Source organism: Mus musculus, chromosome 15 (genome assembly GCF_000001635.26).
Source record: "Mus musculus strain C57BL/6J chromosome 15, GRCm38.p6 C57BL/6J".
Classification (NCBI taxonomy): domain Eukaryota; kingdom Metazoa; phylum Chordata; class Mammalia; order Rodentia; family Muridae; genus Mus; species Mus musculus.
In genome coordinates this window covers 54,868,710-54,884,013 of record NC_000081.6, presented here as the reverse complement: position 1 = coordinate 54,884,013, position 15,304 = coordinate 54,868,710, and the positions used below count along the sequence as shown (strand labels likewise).

At 40.4% G+C, this 15,304-nt stretch overlaps 1 protein-coding gene across 13 annotated transcripts in view; it reads left to right on the top strand.

Moving 5' to 3' along the window:
* The window catches only part of Enpp2 (ectonucleotide pyrophosphatase/phosphodiesterase 2), a 113,889-nt gene that overhangs the window by 68,776 nt on the left and 29,809 nt on the right, over positions 1-15,304 (top strand). For 10 of the 13 annotated variants that reach the window (NM_015744.4, NM_001285994.2, XM_006520598.3 and 7 more), the window contains exons 10-13: positions 976-1,041; positions 1,812-1,884; positions 8,254-8,362; positions 13,686-13,811. In NM_015744.4, the coding sequence (NP_056559.2) occupies positions 976-1,041; positions 1,812-1,884; positions 8,254-8,362; positions 13,686-13,811 (374 nt within the window). Of the gene's footprint in view, positions 1-975; positions 1,042-1,811; positions 1,885-3,475; positions 6,239-8,253; positions 8,363-13,685; positions 13,812-15,304 lie in introns of those variants that run through there. The other 3 variants (NM_001285995.2, NM_001136077.3, XM_017316507.2) reach the window with 2 other exon arrangements.

Sequence of the window (15,304 nt, the reverse complement as noted above, 5' to 3'; positions counted from 1 at the left end):
CTATTATGTCAAAGGGTGAGCATTCTGAGTTTGACCCGTGTTCTGCTACCTTGTATTTCTCCACTGATGCCAGGAGTCCATAAGTGTGGTGTGACACCATACACACAAAATAAAGCAGCTTTCAGGTAAATAGAGAAATAAATTACATGAATAGGCTGGGACACTGGCTTTTTTTTCTTTGTAAGTGAGGAAAGAATTCAAAATATGCAATTAAATATATTTTTGTTCTGATACAGCGGATTTCCAAGGCTAAAGGATTAAATTCCTTAAGTGATTAACCTGGCTTTGCCTAGTCTCTTTTGATTTCCTTTATAGGATATAATAAGCAGGGCCACATTTGTTCAATGCTGGTGCAATATGTTTATGACAGGATTTATTTTATAGTAAGCATGATTTTGTGGTCTTGGAGGTCATCTTTAGACAGAGAGGATTCGGGGGGGGGGGGTATAAAATCCTAAGAGTAGAGCTTAGTGGATCTGGGGGAATGGGTGTTGATGGCAGGTAAAGGGAGAGGGTCCCTAACCCTAGTAATTTACTATGGTTGTGAAGATCTTTCTTTTTCCCAGCCATCTTGCTGATGTTCCCTGAGACTAAGGGTTAATTAATGGTCTACCCAATAATTTTCCATGATAAAACTAGTGCCAGTTTGGATTAAACATGAATTAGCCTCTATAGTCTGATCTTAGAGCAGAACATTTTGTGTTTTTTGTTGGAGGGGGAGCGATTATTTTTTTCTCATGTCAAGATAGTGCTTAGCTTGCTAGCATCCTAACAGTATTCAGCCCAGGGCACTGTCTTGTATTAGCCAAGAGCTCCTAATGCTATTACCAGGCCTAGGGTAATTTTGTTCAACAGAGGAATGGCAGTTTAAACACAAAAGCCATTGTGGATGAAGATTATACCCCTTTTGTCAGTCTTATAATTATGTGTGCCTGCTCTTGATAGATTTGCTTTGGTTTTTTTATGCCCCTTTAGGAGCATCCCTCACGAGCGGAGAATCCTAACTATCCTTCAGTGGCTTTCCCTGCCAGACAATGAGAGGTATTTGTTCTCCTTTCTTCTTGTCTCTTCCTTCTTCAGGACCTTTCCATCTTGGCCTAGTGCTGGACAAATCACTAGATGCATGGACGGTGACACAGACGCACAGCCAAGGATTGACGTTATTCAAAGTTTTGTGCTTATTAACCTTAAGTTATTTCCTTAAGAAGGTTCCAGTTACCAGGGGACCATTTAATTACATGGATTATTCCAGCTGTTAATCCTGGTGACTTCATCGGACCTGAAGCAAGCTGTTGGTTTTGATAAAGGAGTCAATCTTCAGCATCTCAAGGAATGAGAGGCATTAAGCCTGAGTGTCCATCCCCTTGAATATAGTCAGTTCTTTCAGATGGTGGCCATCGTGTTCCATTATGTAAGGATCAGAGTCCCCAGTGATGTTTGAATATTTTCATTGTGACTTTTTAATGCTTTGAAGTGGCACTTGCCAGTTCCCACAGTGGGAAGTGGTGTGGATGTGCAGCTCAGTGGAAGAGGAAGTAAAAGTTCTCCATCATCCTACTAACCATGGGTGGGAGACTCATTTGGTTGGAAGGATTTTGTTTTTAAGTTCTTTTAGGTTAGGGTTCAGTGATGGGTTTCATGATGACATTGGTATGTTCCTGTGTTCCTCTGCTTTGCTTTCTCCTGTTTTCTTTCTGCTGCCTTCCTGTGTGCTCCCTGACCCCCTTCAAGTGTTTGCTTGTTTGTTTTATGTGTGATATCGATTGCTCTGTGTAGCCCGGGGTTGATGCTGGTTCTGATTTTTCCCACAGGCCTTCAGTTTATGCCTTCTACTCCGAGCAGCCTGATTTTTCTGGACACAAGTACGGCCCTTTTGGCCCTGAGGTTAGTAGTTTACCATCTGCCTGAGGAGAACTTGTGTTCCCAGGCCACCTAACTTCCAAAACCTTATTTTAGGATTTGTACAAAGTCTGGGAATTTTCAAATCTAAAATTGTCAAATAATGTGCAAAACTTAGACTAAAAACTTAAAAAAAAACCCCTTAAATGCACTTGTTTTTCTTACAGGAACTTTATTTCAGATTGCTTTAATATAGAAACATATGCTAAACATGGTGCCATGGGGAATAGGGGAAACTGTAGCCTTGAAGAAAGGCATCAGTAGAACAGGTGAAGATTTGGCTACCATTGGCTAGGACAGAAGGAATCTTTGAAACCCCTGATACACAAGACACCATAACTAAATTTTAACTCCCTTAAAATGCTTGCACAGTGGGGAAGTTATTTATCAGCCCCAGTAGCCTTATCATGATTAACCTGACATCCGGCATAGGAGAGATACATTTTATGGGGTATTTGGACATAGATGTCCATACTGAGAAGCCATGGGTCCTCCAGAGATGCAGATGATAAAATGCATTCTTAAATGGGAGAGATGATCCACTGAAGGCCTGTGGCTAATGATGCCAGTGACACTCTGGTTACCCTCAGACACCCCAGTGGAAGACAGTGCTCTTAAGGTACAATTCACTAGAATGTCAGGTCCAGGATATTATTATTGTTCTCATGGATTTAGGATGGAATTCTTCCTAACATTTCAGTGTAGAGCTCTTGCAATATGCCGAAGTCTGCAAGTCAAACTTTTAAAATATTTTAAATGCTTTTCATTTTTGCCATGGGACACCGAGGTCATTACAACGATGTAAATACTGATGTAAGCTGAGAAAATTATTTTAAAGAGTCTTTGTTCATGGCTACTGTCTCCAATTCTCTGGAAGCCCACGATGGCACAGTTGCTGTAACCCAATTCACTGTGTTCAGCATAGGAGTATGTTGAAGATTGCAGATAAATGTATCTTTATTGGAGCAGTTCTGAACAAACTGCTCTGTGTCTAAACAAAGGCAGCGAACACTAAGAAGACATAAGGATTTCTGAATGGTACAACATCAGTTCAGGGGCTGGTGAATTTTTTTTTTTTAAAGTAGTAGAAACTTATAACTATCAAACTGTTCATAGTTTGTCTTGAATCGCGGAAGTCGTATAAATCCAAGGCTCTTTCATTCTTTTGAGGCTTAAGCCTTATTGCATGATTATGAAATACAAATGATAAAATAAGATAAACATCTGCATACATGAAACACAGAAAGCAAGAATGGCTGTTTTATCTTTGAGATGAATTTAAGATGATCTGAAGGAGCCAGATATATTTTTTTTAAATATTAAAAAAATACACCCCACTAAACATCTAACTAGTTCCATGTGTTTGCTCTATTAAAAAGCCCAATTTTGTTGGAATAATATCCTTTAAAAGAAAAAAAAAACCAGGAATTGGTATTGATATAGCCATTCTTTTGAAAGTCAATGCTGGTACTTGAAGAGGTTTGAAGCTGTTTAAGTTTCTTGGTAAGTGGAGGATTTGTGTTAGACTCTCAGACTGTGAACCTTCCCACAGAACCAGCTAACTTTCCCACAGAACAGAGGAACCAGAAAAGCCACCTATAACTATGTTCAAATTATAGGAAACATCACCTATGTGGCAAGAGCTGGCTCTAAACAATACACAGTAGTTATAACACATTTGATACCCTAAATCCCACGGCTTAGCAGTAAGTGTTCTTTTTCAGGGACATCTCTGGGTTTCTGATACATGTGGTTTTGTTATAGCTACCTTGTGAAACAGATGCGTTTTGAATAAGACACAACCCAGTTGTCTTGAAATGCTGAGCAATGACTAAATGTTGCAAGGTGTAGAATGCTTTAATTTGGCACAATGATGGCTTCTTATGTCCATAATTGTTTATAAACATACAAGCCTTCCTCCAATAGTGTTTTTGATTTAAGAATTGTAAGTATTCTCATTTTTCCCCCAGTATTAATACTTCCTGCAGCTGGAGTTTCTTTGCTAATTGCTGGGTAAACATTATTGATTATATGTCCTAGAGACTCTCATAGCCTGACCATGTTCTCATAAAGAAAAGGACATTTTCAGATTTCAACTGTTTCTCATGGGTCTAAGAAACTTCTCCTGAAACAAGATAAAAAATAGTTTATTCTGCTAAACTAGAGCCAAGGCAAGCCAGCAAACCTTTCTCATGCGATAAGCTTGATTGGCTCACATCCCTGTCTATCATAAGCACCTACGTTCACGTATAAACACCTGTGTATTGTCAGAGACCATAAGTGTGCACGGGAGCACTGCACACACTAGATGAAAGAATACGAAGCTTATGTAACTTTTGACAAGGAACAGGAAAAGAATTTTGCCATTAGAAATTGAATGGAAACGAGGCTAAGTAGCAAAGTGCTATAGGGCACAGTAAGATGAATTCAATTGACGTTTGTGTTTTATTTGCTTAATATTTGAGTACACTTGTTTTTCAGGGTGAGTCTCAAAAGCTATTTACTGAGATGGCCAAACACGGGGCTAACAGTTTGGAGAAATGGTGTATTGCTCCTGCTTTCATAGTGTAATGGTGAATGTTCAAAATATGCTTGCTTTGGAATATTGGCACAATCTTTTTTTTTTTTTTTTTTTTTTTTGGTCTCTTTGATCTATGCTTTCTCTGTGACATGTTGTTCGGCTGCTCTTCTGGGCCTAGAGGCAGAGCTTTGGCTGGCTGGTCCCTACCTTCAGATGGTAAAGAATCCTTCTGAAAGGCAGGGAAATTTGCACCCCGCCCCTCTCCCATTCTCTGAATAACCTCAGGCTAAAACTTCTAAATTCAGGCTGAAGTATGGCTGGACAGTGAAAACAGCTTTCCATCTACCCCTAACATCCGAAGAAGGAGAAACATGCCTTTGTAATGATTGGATAAAAACTCCATCTGCTTACACTCCCTTTCTTCTGCTCTTCTAACCTGCTGCAATTGGAACGGTTCTCTTTGGGCGTCTTTGGAATGTTGGAGTTTCTTGCAAATGGCTTAGAGTTTGATGGGCAGTATTCGAGCGCTCGCAGAATGTACTCAGTGACCATGACATGGAAAAACCCTCTTCCTTTTTCCTGCTCTTCTCATGGAGACGTGCCTAAACTAGAAGCATTAAAACCAAAGCAAACCAAACCAAAGTCTACAGGGCTGTGACTTCTGATCGCTCTGCAGGAGAGAGAGGATGAGATAGAACCAGAAATGCTCGTGCAGCTGCTTGCCCTGCGAAAAGAGCAACAGCATGGCAGATGTCCCCCTTGGTTACACTAACACCGTTCTTCTTCCTGCCCTGCCTGCATCCCAGTGGCTCTTGGAACAGTCTTGCCAAGAAATAAGGTAGCTAGGTAGACAGCAAGGCCTGCTGCTTTAATTCACCTTTGCACCATTAGCAAATCAGGGGCTGGTTTTCCTAGCACTGGGGTCTCTCCTTCACTTGACGGTTAGAGGTTGCTACTCTCCGGATTTCCAGACAATACTTATGGAACCGTTGTTGCCTCAGAAAGGGGGCCAGCTTCCCACAGCAAGAGTCTGAGTGCGGTCTTTTCAAGAGGATTTCTAAACACATAGTCCTCTTTCCTGCCAAAAGTCCTGATGTGTATGAATTCATTCAGGACGGACTGCTTGTCATTCTAGTTTCAATTTGTCCTTGGTTGAACATGCAAGCTGAGAACCCTCTGATACATTTGGTGGTGTGATCACATAGGTGTCCATCAGTTGCTGAGTTGGAACCACCTAAACCTCGCATTCTCACCTTGAAGTGACCAAGTGACCTTGAGTCTGGTTGGTTACAAGCTAGTACTTTATCCATAGAGGAATCAGTCTATCCCCAGTGCAGGAATCACAGAGCTTGTCTAATATCACTTTCAAATGTACCCATATACTACTGGCTTCTCAGCCAAGGGCAGTCCAAATAACTAGATCCTCTTACATCATATCCTGGTATCAGCAATGAAGCTGTGACCACGTTGAGACCCGGGTTAGAGGCCTCTCTCTATAGAGGGCCGTGAGTCACCTCTCCCTCCAATGTGTTCTCCCTTAAGGAGGACTTAGTTTTGCCAACTCAGACTCTGCTGACCCCAGATGGAAAAGTATGAGCTTTCCTCTCTGTCCCAGAGGGACAGGCGACTTCTGAGTACAGACATCTCTATCCGCCAGTACAGGAGAGTAGTTATGGCTCACCTCTTACTCCGGCTAAAAGACCTAAGAGGAAAGTTGCCCCTAAGAGGAGACAGGAAAGACCAGTTGCTCCTCCAAAGAAAAGAAGAAGAAAATTACATAGGATGGATCATTATACAGCGGAAACACGTCAGGACAAAGTAAGTTTATCTCCTGTTCCAAACCTCTGTGGTGGGCAGGTCTGACTTGAAGGCTGTCTTTGGTGCCTTGGCTTGAAAGTCGTCAGGGTAAGGTTTAAGAGAACTGCTGTGTTCTCCTTGGCTCTGAGTCTAGGACCATCTGGTACTTTAGAGGTTAACAGCAATGGGAAGACATCTTGCACTTTCGGTACCACAGAAAAAAAGGGATACTTTCATCTTCTTTAAAGTTAGTTGACCCCGAATGGGATGTTGCTACTTAGGCGGTAGTGACAGCTTAGAGAGCTATTGATTCTGCCTGGGAAGAAAACTTATTGTGATTTCTGGTGCTATTCTATCATTGAAAAGAATCTCAGAAGCTAATAGGGCAAATCTTTTAAAAGAATGCAGATTAGAACACAGTAAAAATGCTGACTTATGTGAGTGGTGTATACTTTCTGAGCTCAGCAGAGGTCTTGTGTAGATGAGAGAAAACTATGGGCAGACAGCTGCATATTTTTTTCCCACAATGGTAGTAACAGAATTTTCTTTTAACATTTACATTCAAAAGAACCTTTGCTTATTCATTCTCTCAAAACCTTCAAATTCCCATGAGGCAGATTCTTCCTTGTGAACCTGATCGCTAAGAAGTTAAGTTCTGGATTTTTTTTTTTTTTTTACCTGAATTGTCCCATTGAATGAAGGAAAATAACTCAGTGCCAAGGATAGACATGTGTTATGCATTTTGTGTTTCTATGTCTAGACATGGATCTTGGAGGACAGTGTGTTTGCCAGACAAATACCACTTAGGCGCACATCTGCTAGTCCCTTCAGGTTCTGTGGCACATCTCATTCTGCAGCTCTCAGTTGTGATTTGAAATGCTGACTCCTGTGAGGAAAAGAGGCCCCTCTACCTTGTATCACGGATGAAATGATAGAAGAAAAGGTCATGGCTCATCCGAGAAGATTCACATGGCAAACGCCATGATGTGTTTGATTGGAATTGGTGCCCAGGCCTCTTCTCTCCATCTTGGTTATCTTGGGTGCATGTGTGTGTTTGATTGGAATTGGTGCCCAGGCCTCTTCTCTCCATCTTGGTTATCTTGGATGTATGTGTGTGGTTGTCAGCTGAGCTGTAACATCCATCTAAAGTAGTGTATGGTGTTTGTCTGGTGGGAGGTTTCTTAAAACCTTCCATTTCAGGATCAGAGATGAGACCTCGGAGGCAATCCTACGTTTGTGTGAGTGCCCATGACTTCCGTGGGAGCTACAGTGGGAGATGGTGGATTGGGTTTCTTGGGCTTTGGAAATGTTGCTGGGAGAAGAATTGGGAATTTGTATTTCATTAGTCTAACTAGAAGGAATTCCGAGGTTCATTTTTGCTTGTTAGGATTCTTGTCAATTTTTATTTCATCTGTAGGAAAACAACGAAGTTGAGAAGCAGATTGGTAGCTCTCTGAGGTCGGCAGTTTTGGTCTTTGGAACAAGGTCTTTGGAACATATCTTGTTTTATTAACGATGTTCTAATTCATTTCCCAGGAGTTGATCTTTTTAATCCTCCAGTATTTATGCTTTTGATTCCCTCAGAGCTCCTCTCTCTCTCTCTCTCTCTCTCTCTCTCTCTCTTATCATTCAAAGTCTGGTGATTTTACACAGAGAAAAAAGGACTTACACTCTCCATCTGACTTTCTACTCACTCTTAAAATTCTTGGATTTACAGATTATGATTACATGATGGAAAAGCCATTTTGCACCTCAAAAAGGATTTACCTTAGTAATTTGTGACATTTTCATATCAAAATATTTCACAAGGGATGGGATAAGGAGAGCCTTTTATTCTTGCAAGAGACTGCAAGCTACTTATAGCTTATTACCATTAAAAAAGGGGGGGGGGCGGATATTCCCTTGACAAAACTCTGCCTCTGGGCCAGAAGTTTTCTTTCCAGAATGTTCTAAGGGTAGAAGAACTATGGAAATTGAAAGGAAAGGTAAAAATACATAAATAAATAAACACGTGAGGACTGACTTGCCTTTTCCAGATGACAAATCCTCTGAGGGAGATTGACAAGACCGTGGGGCAGTTAATGGACGGACTGAAACAACTCAAGCTGCACCGTTGTGTGAATGTTATCTTTGTTGGAGACCATGGTAAGGCTTCATTTTGCTATTAAGAGAGAAGCTTCACAGGGTGGTGGTGGTGGTACATCCCTTCAGTCCCAGAACTTGGGAGGATCTTTGTGAGTTTGAAGCCAGTCTAGTCTATAGAGTGAGTTCCAGGACAACTAGAGCTACAAAGTGAGACCCTGTCTCAAGAAGCTAAAGCAACTGAGCAACCCAGCAAACTAAAAAGTCAGAAGTTTCCCAGGGTATTGAACAAAGGAACCCCTGCTCTCTGAGTCCAAAATTCTCTTCTTAACTTCCTTTTACCTCCCCCCCCCTTTGCTTCAGGATAGGGAAGGAAATTAGGTCATGATACAAAAGTTAGAGAAACCCAGGGATTTCTTCATTCCCATGTTCTTTGCAGGGGAGGCCTTGCTGCAAAAATCTGTCTCCTATTAAAGTCTCGCAGACAGTTTACATGTGGTAGGAATGACTTCTTCTGTGAATTCAACGTGGCAGGTGATAGGCTTCTGCCTCTGTGAAACATATCTCCAGAAGGAGTGTACAAAGTTGTGTAGCTAAATGAATACTTCTAAATATGTGAAGGAGGTAGAGATATAGAGCTCTTGTCAAAACTATGGCATTTTAGAAACATGGTTTCCTGGAGCTCTCAGAGGGAATCCAAGGCTGAAATCAAGGACTCAACACAGGAACTTATTAGGAGAAGGGATCAGTAGCCTGTTCTCTTCCTCTTTCTTCATTCCTGCTCCTCTCCTTTTTCATCCTCTCTTCCTCCCTCCCTCCATCACTCCCTCCCTCCCTCTTTTCCTCTCTCCCTCTCTCCCTCCTCCTCCCCCTCCCTTCCTCCCTTCCTTTCTTCCACTACATAGCCCAAGACACACTAAACACACTTATTCTACTGTCTCAGTCTTTCAGCACCTGGGACCATAGGTGTGTGCCACCATGCCATCGTAGGGATGGTTTCTCTAAAATACTTCTTAAATTAGAAAAACATTTTTTTCCTCATGAGTATTTTTTTTGAGGCAATTGAGAAACCATAAATATCATATGATTATAGAGCTAAGGCCTCAGGGACTATCTGGAATATATATTTTTATTCAGCCTTCTCACTAACCCCTCCCAGATCTAACCAGCCTCTCCACCTCTCACACTTCTTCCCATCCTTGTGTCTTTTTTTTTTTTTTTTTTTTTTTAAATTCACTAAGTCCAGTTTGTGCTACTCATGTATCCAAGACTGTAGTGTGGGGCCATCTTTGGAACATGGTAGACTTACTGGGGGTTACATTCTTAAAGAAAACGGATTCTCCTTTCCCTAAGACTCACTAACTGTCAATAGCGCTTCAGTTAGAATGGACACTCATGTTTCTTTCCCCCCTCATAATGGAGTGTTGACTGTCCTGATCTTGTGCAGGCAACCACAGGTGCTGTGATTTTTTTTTCTTTTTTCTTTTTTTTGAGTGCAGTGGTTTTGTCATATCTAGAAGAAGACATGGTTTCTCTTTTGCCCTGACTCCATCTCTAGCTCTTACGTTGCTTTCACCCTGTCTTCTGCGATAGACTCCGAGTCGTTGGGTTGCGATAGTCATGTTCCTCTTATGGCTGAGTACTCCAGAAACTTATTTTCTGAAGTTTGTCAAGTTGTGAGTTTCTTCATTAACTGTTGCCCACTGCACAACAAACAAACAAACAAACAAACAAACAAACAAACAAACCCTGGTGAGATCTAAGAGCTGCACTAATCTGTGGATATAGAAATACAAGTGTAGAGGGTAGTTGGACACTATGTTCTCTTAACTAAATAATAACATTTGGCTTACCCCTGGATCCTGTCGCTCATCAGTCATGTTCTCTTGGCCAGATTCATATTACCAGACATGTTTCCTACTATGGAGCAGGCCTGAAATCCAAGTAGAGTGTGATTGATTACCCTCATAAAGTTCATGCCACTATTACATGCAGGGGCTATCTTGCCACACTGGTCCTTGTCGTTGACAGGACTCATGGCTGAGTAAGGCTGTTGAGGGTTTTTTTTGTCCCAGGAGCCTACATAGCACCTTCTTATACTCTGAAATATAGCCAGCAGAGAGAGAGAGAGAGAGAGAGAGAGAGAGAGAGAGAGAGAGAGAGAGAGCTTCATATTCAGTATCAACTGAGATTTTGGAGAACATTTTTATTCACAGACATGTAGACTCAGTTCTAGAGAGTGCCACCTATGTTCTGAAACTCTCAAACTGCGAATTATAATAATGACCTTGGAATTTGAGGCCTTTCCCTTTTAGTAGAGTATAAAAAAAAATTGATGGACTTCTTGGCAGTTCTGTTAATAATAGTTAGTGAACCTCCCTGGTTCTATTTTGGCTCCTGAGATTTTATTTCCAGAGCATTCTAGAAGATCTGAGAAACTGGGGTAAAGGGTGGGTTTTGTGGATGCTAACTTGCTTCCCTGAGTAGATTAAATGATACCCTCTGCAAGATCATTCTCTACTAGTTTGGCTGAGTGGAAAGTTGTAGACTGGGTGGAAATGGCGAGCATATGACACACTAATTCAATTTAAGTTGCCCAGAAGTGTGGAGAGCATTAGCTCACATGCTAGCTGCAGACATCTAAGGTCCCAGTGAGTCACATGTCACAGCACCATAAAGGTCGCACGCAGACTAAAACCCTGTCTCAATGTGCAGACTGCTAAAACAAGTGGATCCATTAGTTTTGGAAAAGCCAAGTCACCTTTTTCTGAAAGGTAGCTTGCCTACTCTATCAGGTCCTGGGCTTTGACGGAATGAATTTTAATGGACCTCAGATCACATCATGGCTCTTAAGAACCTTGGATGCTGTATGTAATCTATGTCAGCAAATCTCAGTCCCTTATGTGCAGACAGAAAACACTGGCTCCACACAGGTGAAGTCAGCCTGGAGGGGAGGGGAGGAGATACTAGAGAGGAACCCAGGGCACATTTGCCTGATGGTTGCTGTAAGCAAGGGTGATTGCTCAATGTTAAAACTGCAGAAGTGACAGTGTTGAAATGTCACAAATAGAAGATTCTTTCCATCTTCCATTCATCTGTTTTTGGAGGGTTTTTTTTTTCTTTTTTTCCCTTTCTGGGGTAATGTTTTACTAGAACACAAAACTGTTTATTATTTGAACTTTTTCATCTGGAAAGTCTCCATGTTAAAAGAAAAGACACATGACTGTGTTGTGTTAAAACAGGTTTCGCTCTTTCTTCATGCTAATTGATTGTAAGAACTAGAAAGTGAGGACCACTGAGATGGCTCGGTGATTAGAGGTGCTTGCCATGAACCTGGTGATCTGAGCTCAGTCCCCAGAAGGAACACAGAGAGAGCAGACTCCATCCAGCTGTCCTCTCACCTCCACATATGCACTGGGACACCCTCTATGATGACTGTACACAGTAATAATAACATTTTAGAAAGAAAAAAAGAGATTGACCTGGGATCTCCAGAAGTGATAATTTGATTTTTACCAGATCTTGACCACTCTGGATTACATTTCTTTACTCTAAAACCTTAAGACCTTTTACAAAATCATTCATTTTCCCTCTTAGAGAATATTAACATACTAGATTATACAAGGCAATTAAGTGCTCTCTCTTGAACCAAGGAAAATACGTTCTAAGACTCCTAGTAGATGCCTGAGACTGCAGATAGTACTATATCTGTCTGTCCTTTCTGATACACTTGTAATTGTGATAAAATATCATTTATAAATCTGACATAGTAAAAATTAACCACAATCCCTAGTGAGAAAATACATACTTTTTGATTGATAAAAATTCAATTAGAGTATGCTGTATTGAGTCATAACTATGATTGTTCTAGCTGCTATGTGGTTACATCGGCTAAGTGGATGACTTACATCTTGAAGAAAATGGAAAACGATGACAATTAATTTCATTATCTTATTTAGAATGGAAATTTAAAATTTGTAAATTATTTGTTTTTGAAACTTTCCAGTAATTAGTTTTGGATTATTTACGTGAAAACTAGAGTTTCAGAGAGTAAGGCCATAGGAGTGGGATGTCACCAGTGTGCGGGGAACCTCTGCACTGTAAATGTTCATTGTTTCTGGGTCAACTTGTGAATTCTAAAAATGTCAATAAAGACTTCTATGGGATTTAGATTTGTAGAGCTGCTAGAGTCTATAATCTTGGGATTTAAATTAGTTTTAAAAATTGCAAATTTCCCTTGTTCTAGAAGGCAGAAAACAGATTTGTGGGTAGGAATGAACATTGATTGGTTAAATTTTGTTTTCTCACTAGACCTTTTCTGTGTGATAGACGCTACCCTTCCGGTTCCAATTGTGTTGTTTGAAACTTGTTTTTACTCAATGTTTTGTTTTTCCCTTTGGTGGTCATATGGAATGACTTTAGTTTTCTTTCCTCCATTTACTCTTGCCAGTATTGTTTTGTCAGTAACACCCAAGGCCACCAGTGAAGATGGTGATGTGATTATATCCTTAAGGCAGGGGACATTCTAGAAAGAAAGAGAGCAGGAAATAGCATTGTTTAAATGTGTGTGTGTGTGTGTGTGTCCAGAAGCGTCAGATCCCTGTGGAGCTGGAGTTATGGGCAGCTGAAATTGGTCTGACATGGGTTCTAGGAAGTGAACTCTGATCCCCCTCCAAGAACAGTATGTGCTTTTAACCACTGAGCTATCTTTCTGTCCAGCCCCAGAAATGACATTTTGCAAAAGAGAAGTAGAAGTGAATGTTCCAGTCATTTGTGCCACCCTGTCCCTTACCCTGCTGGGGACAGATTCAAGCAATTAAAGAATAATCTTTTTCATCATGACTGTCAATAGTTTGTGTTTTTCAAACATTATCTTATTTAGAGAGAGAGAGAGAGAGAGAGAGAGAGAGAGAGAGAGAGAGTGTGTGTGAATAGCACTCATGTAGAAGTCAGAATAGAATTTTTGGGAGTCAGTTGTTTCTCAGCACCATAGTGGGCTTCAAGGATCAAACTCAGGTGGTCAGAGTTGGGAATAAGGACCCTTACCCACTGAGCTGTCTCACTGGACCTTAAGCATGGCTTTTGGTGTTGCTGTTCTTGCTTCAATAACTCAAAGTAATAACTGAGGTGACACATTTTCAACCTCTATTGCATATGGGGTGATATGGTTAAATGAATGTTCTGGATAAAGAATATATAGATACAACTTTAAAATGTCACATTGGAATAATCTCAGTCGTGATGTTTTCCTCTAATTTGCTGGAATATAATTAGAGATTTAATTAAATGTTACAATGCTATTTTTAGTGACTGTACATTTTTTAAAGGATTTTAATTTTAATACTGTCTAACAGTACATGTGTGTGCATGTGTTTCCATCCCATAGGAATGGAAGACGTGACATGTGACAGAACTGAGTTCTTGAGCAACTATCTGACTAACGTGGATGATATTACTTTAGTACCTGGAACTCTAGGAAGAATTCGACCCAAGATTCCCAATAATCTTAAATGTAAGTTGGTTTTGAGGTCAACTAATAGTAAGTGGAAGAGGTAATGGCTTGTTCTCCGCAGCTAGAATGCTTGAGAAAGAAATCCCAGCTGAGCTTCAACTTTCTGATCTGTCACTAGAAGCCTCGCTACCTATGAAGACTGTTGTGCACATTAACACATGTTATTTACAGTGGTTCTGGGCACAGAGCAGCATGTGCCAACACTTGCATTTGGCTTTATCACGTGGAGATTGCACTTAATTTTAAGCATATTTACAATATAAGCATCTATCTGTGTGGGAGAGTTTTCTGGTTTCAAGGTTATGTTGATCACTTTGGTGGAGGTAAGTCTCTGGGTTGACAGAACCAATGCCTGTCCCCTCAAAGATCCTCCGTGCCTCCTGGAAGGAGAGTTTTTTCTATTTGTCAGAGTGATCTACAGAATGAATGAGAGGAAAAATACTACGTTCTTACAGACTGGTAACTACTCTGAAAAATTGGAAAAAAAAGTTAGGAAAATTATGAGTCTTTGCTTTAACGTGTTTAGCATGTTCAGGGTATGATATGCCACTACCATGAACTTCTGGTTTGTCTTGCTGCCATCCAGATTGCGAAAACTAGATAGCTTTTCAATATTCTTATAAAGCCTTTGTTCATTGTATACATTAATTATACCTGGTATCATGTTATATAAGGGCATTTTCATCTGAGCATATATATTTTATGTTTGTAAGCATATATGTAGTTTTACTTGAGACATGCTATATTAAAACAGAACCTCAAAATAATAAGCCATGGACATCAAGTTTAAAGTTTTGGAAACTTAAGGTTTCTCCAAGTTATGCTCTTAAGTTGACAAAGTTATGTTCCTAAGTCGACACGAATGGGACACATTCCAGGGTCAATGTTGTGAAATCAGTAAAATATTGGTGTTTCTTCCCTTTTTTTCCCCCATGTGCTTTTCTGTCCTTTGTGCCCTCAGTACCTTTGCTCCCTTGAACTGGAAGGCAAGCCTTTTTATTTTTAGCACCTGCATTTTAAGGTGTATGCAAACATTTGCAAATCTATTTGAAAAAGAATTTCTGACATCAGTAAATTGGGTAGATTTATTGGGGAGATTAAATAGCTGAGAAACTTCATTGGAAACCTTTGGAGTCGTACTACCTATAGTGAAATATTTTATGCTCTCCATTCATTTTGGGAGAGACAGTGAGCAGGTCAAGAAACAGCATAATAGTGACCATATACTGTTGTTCACAATGCAACTCTTCCAAGCTCCCATTGAGACACAGGAGAAGCATCTTTAACACACTGTGCCTCAGGGTCTTCACGCATAGACTAAGGGTTGTGGGGAATGATTAAATAAGAGACTGTGTAAATATAATAATATTTTATTTAATCTGTAATCAGTGCTATGTGTTGAGTACAAAGATGAGTCTTGGTCTTATTGTTGTTACAGCTGAATATAGACACATTCTTATTTAATCCCTCCAGTATCCTTATGGGATATATAT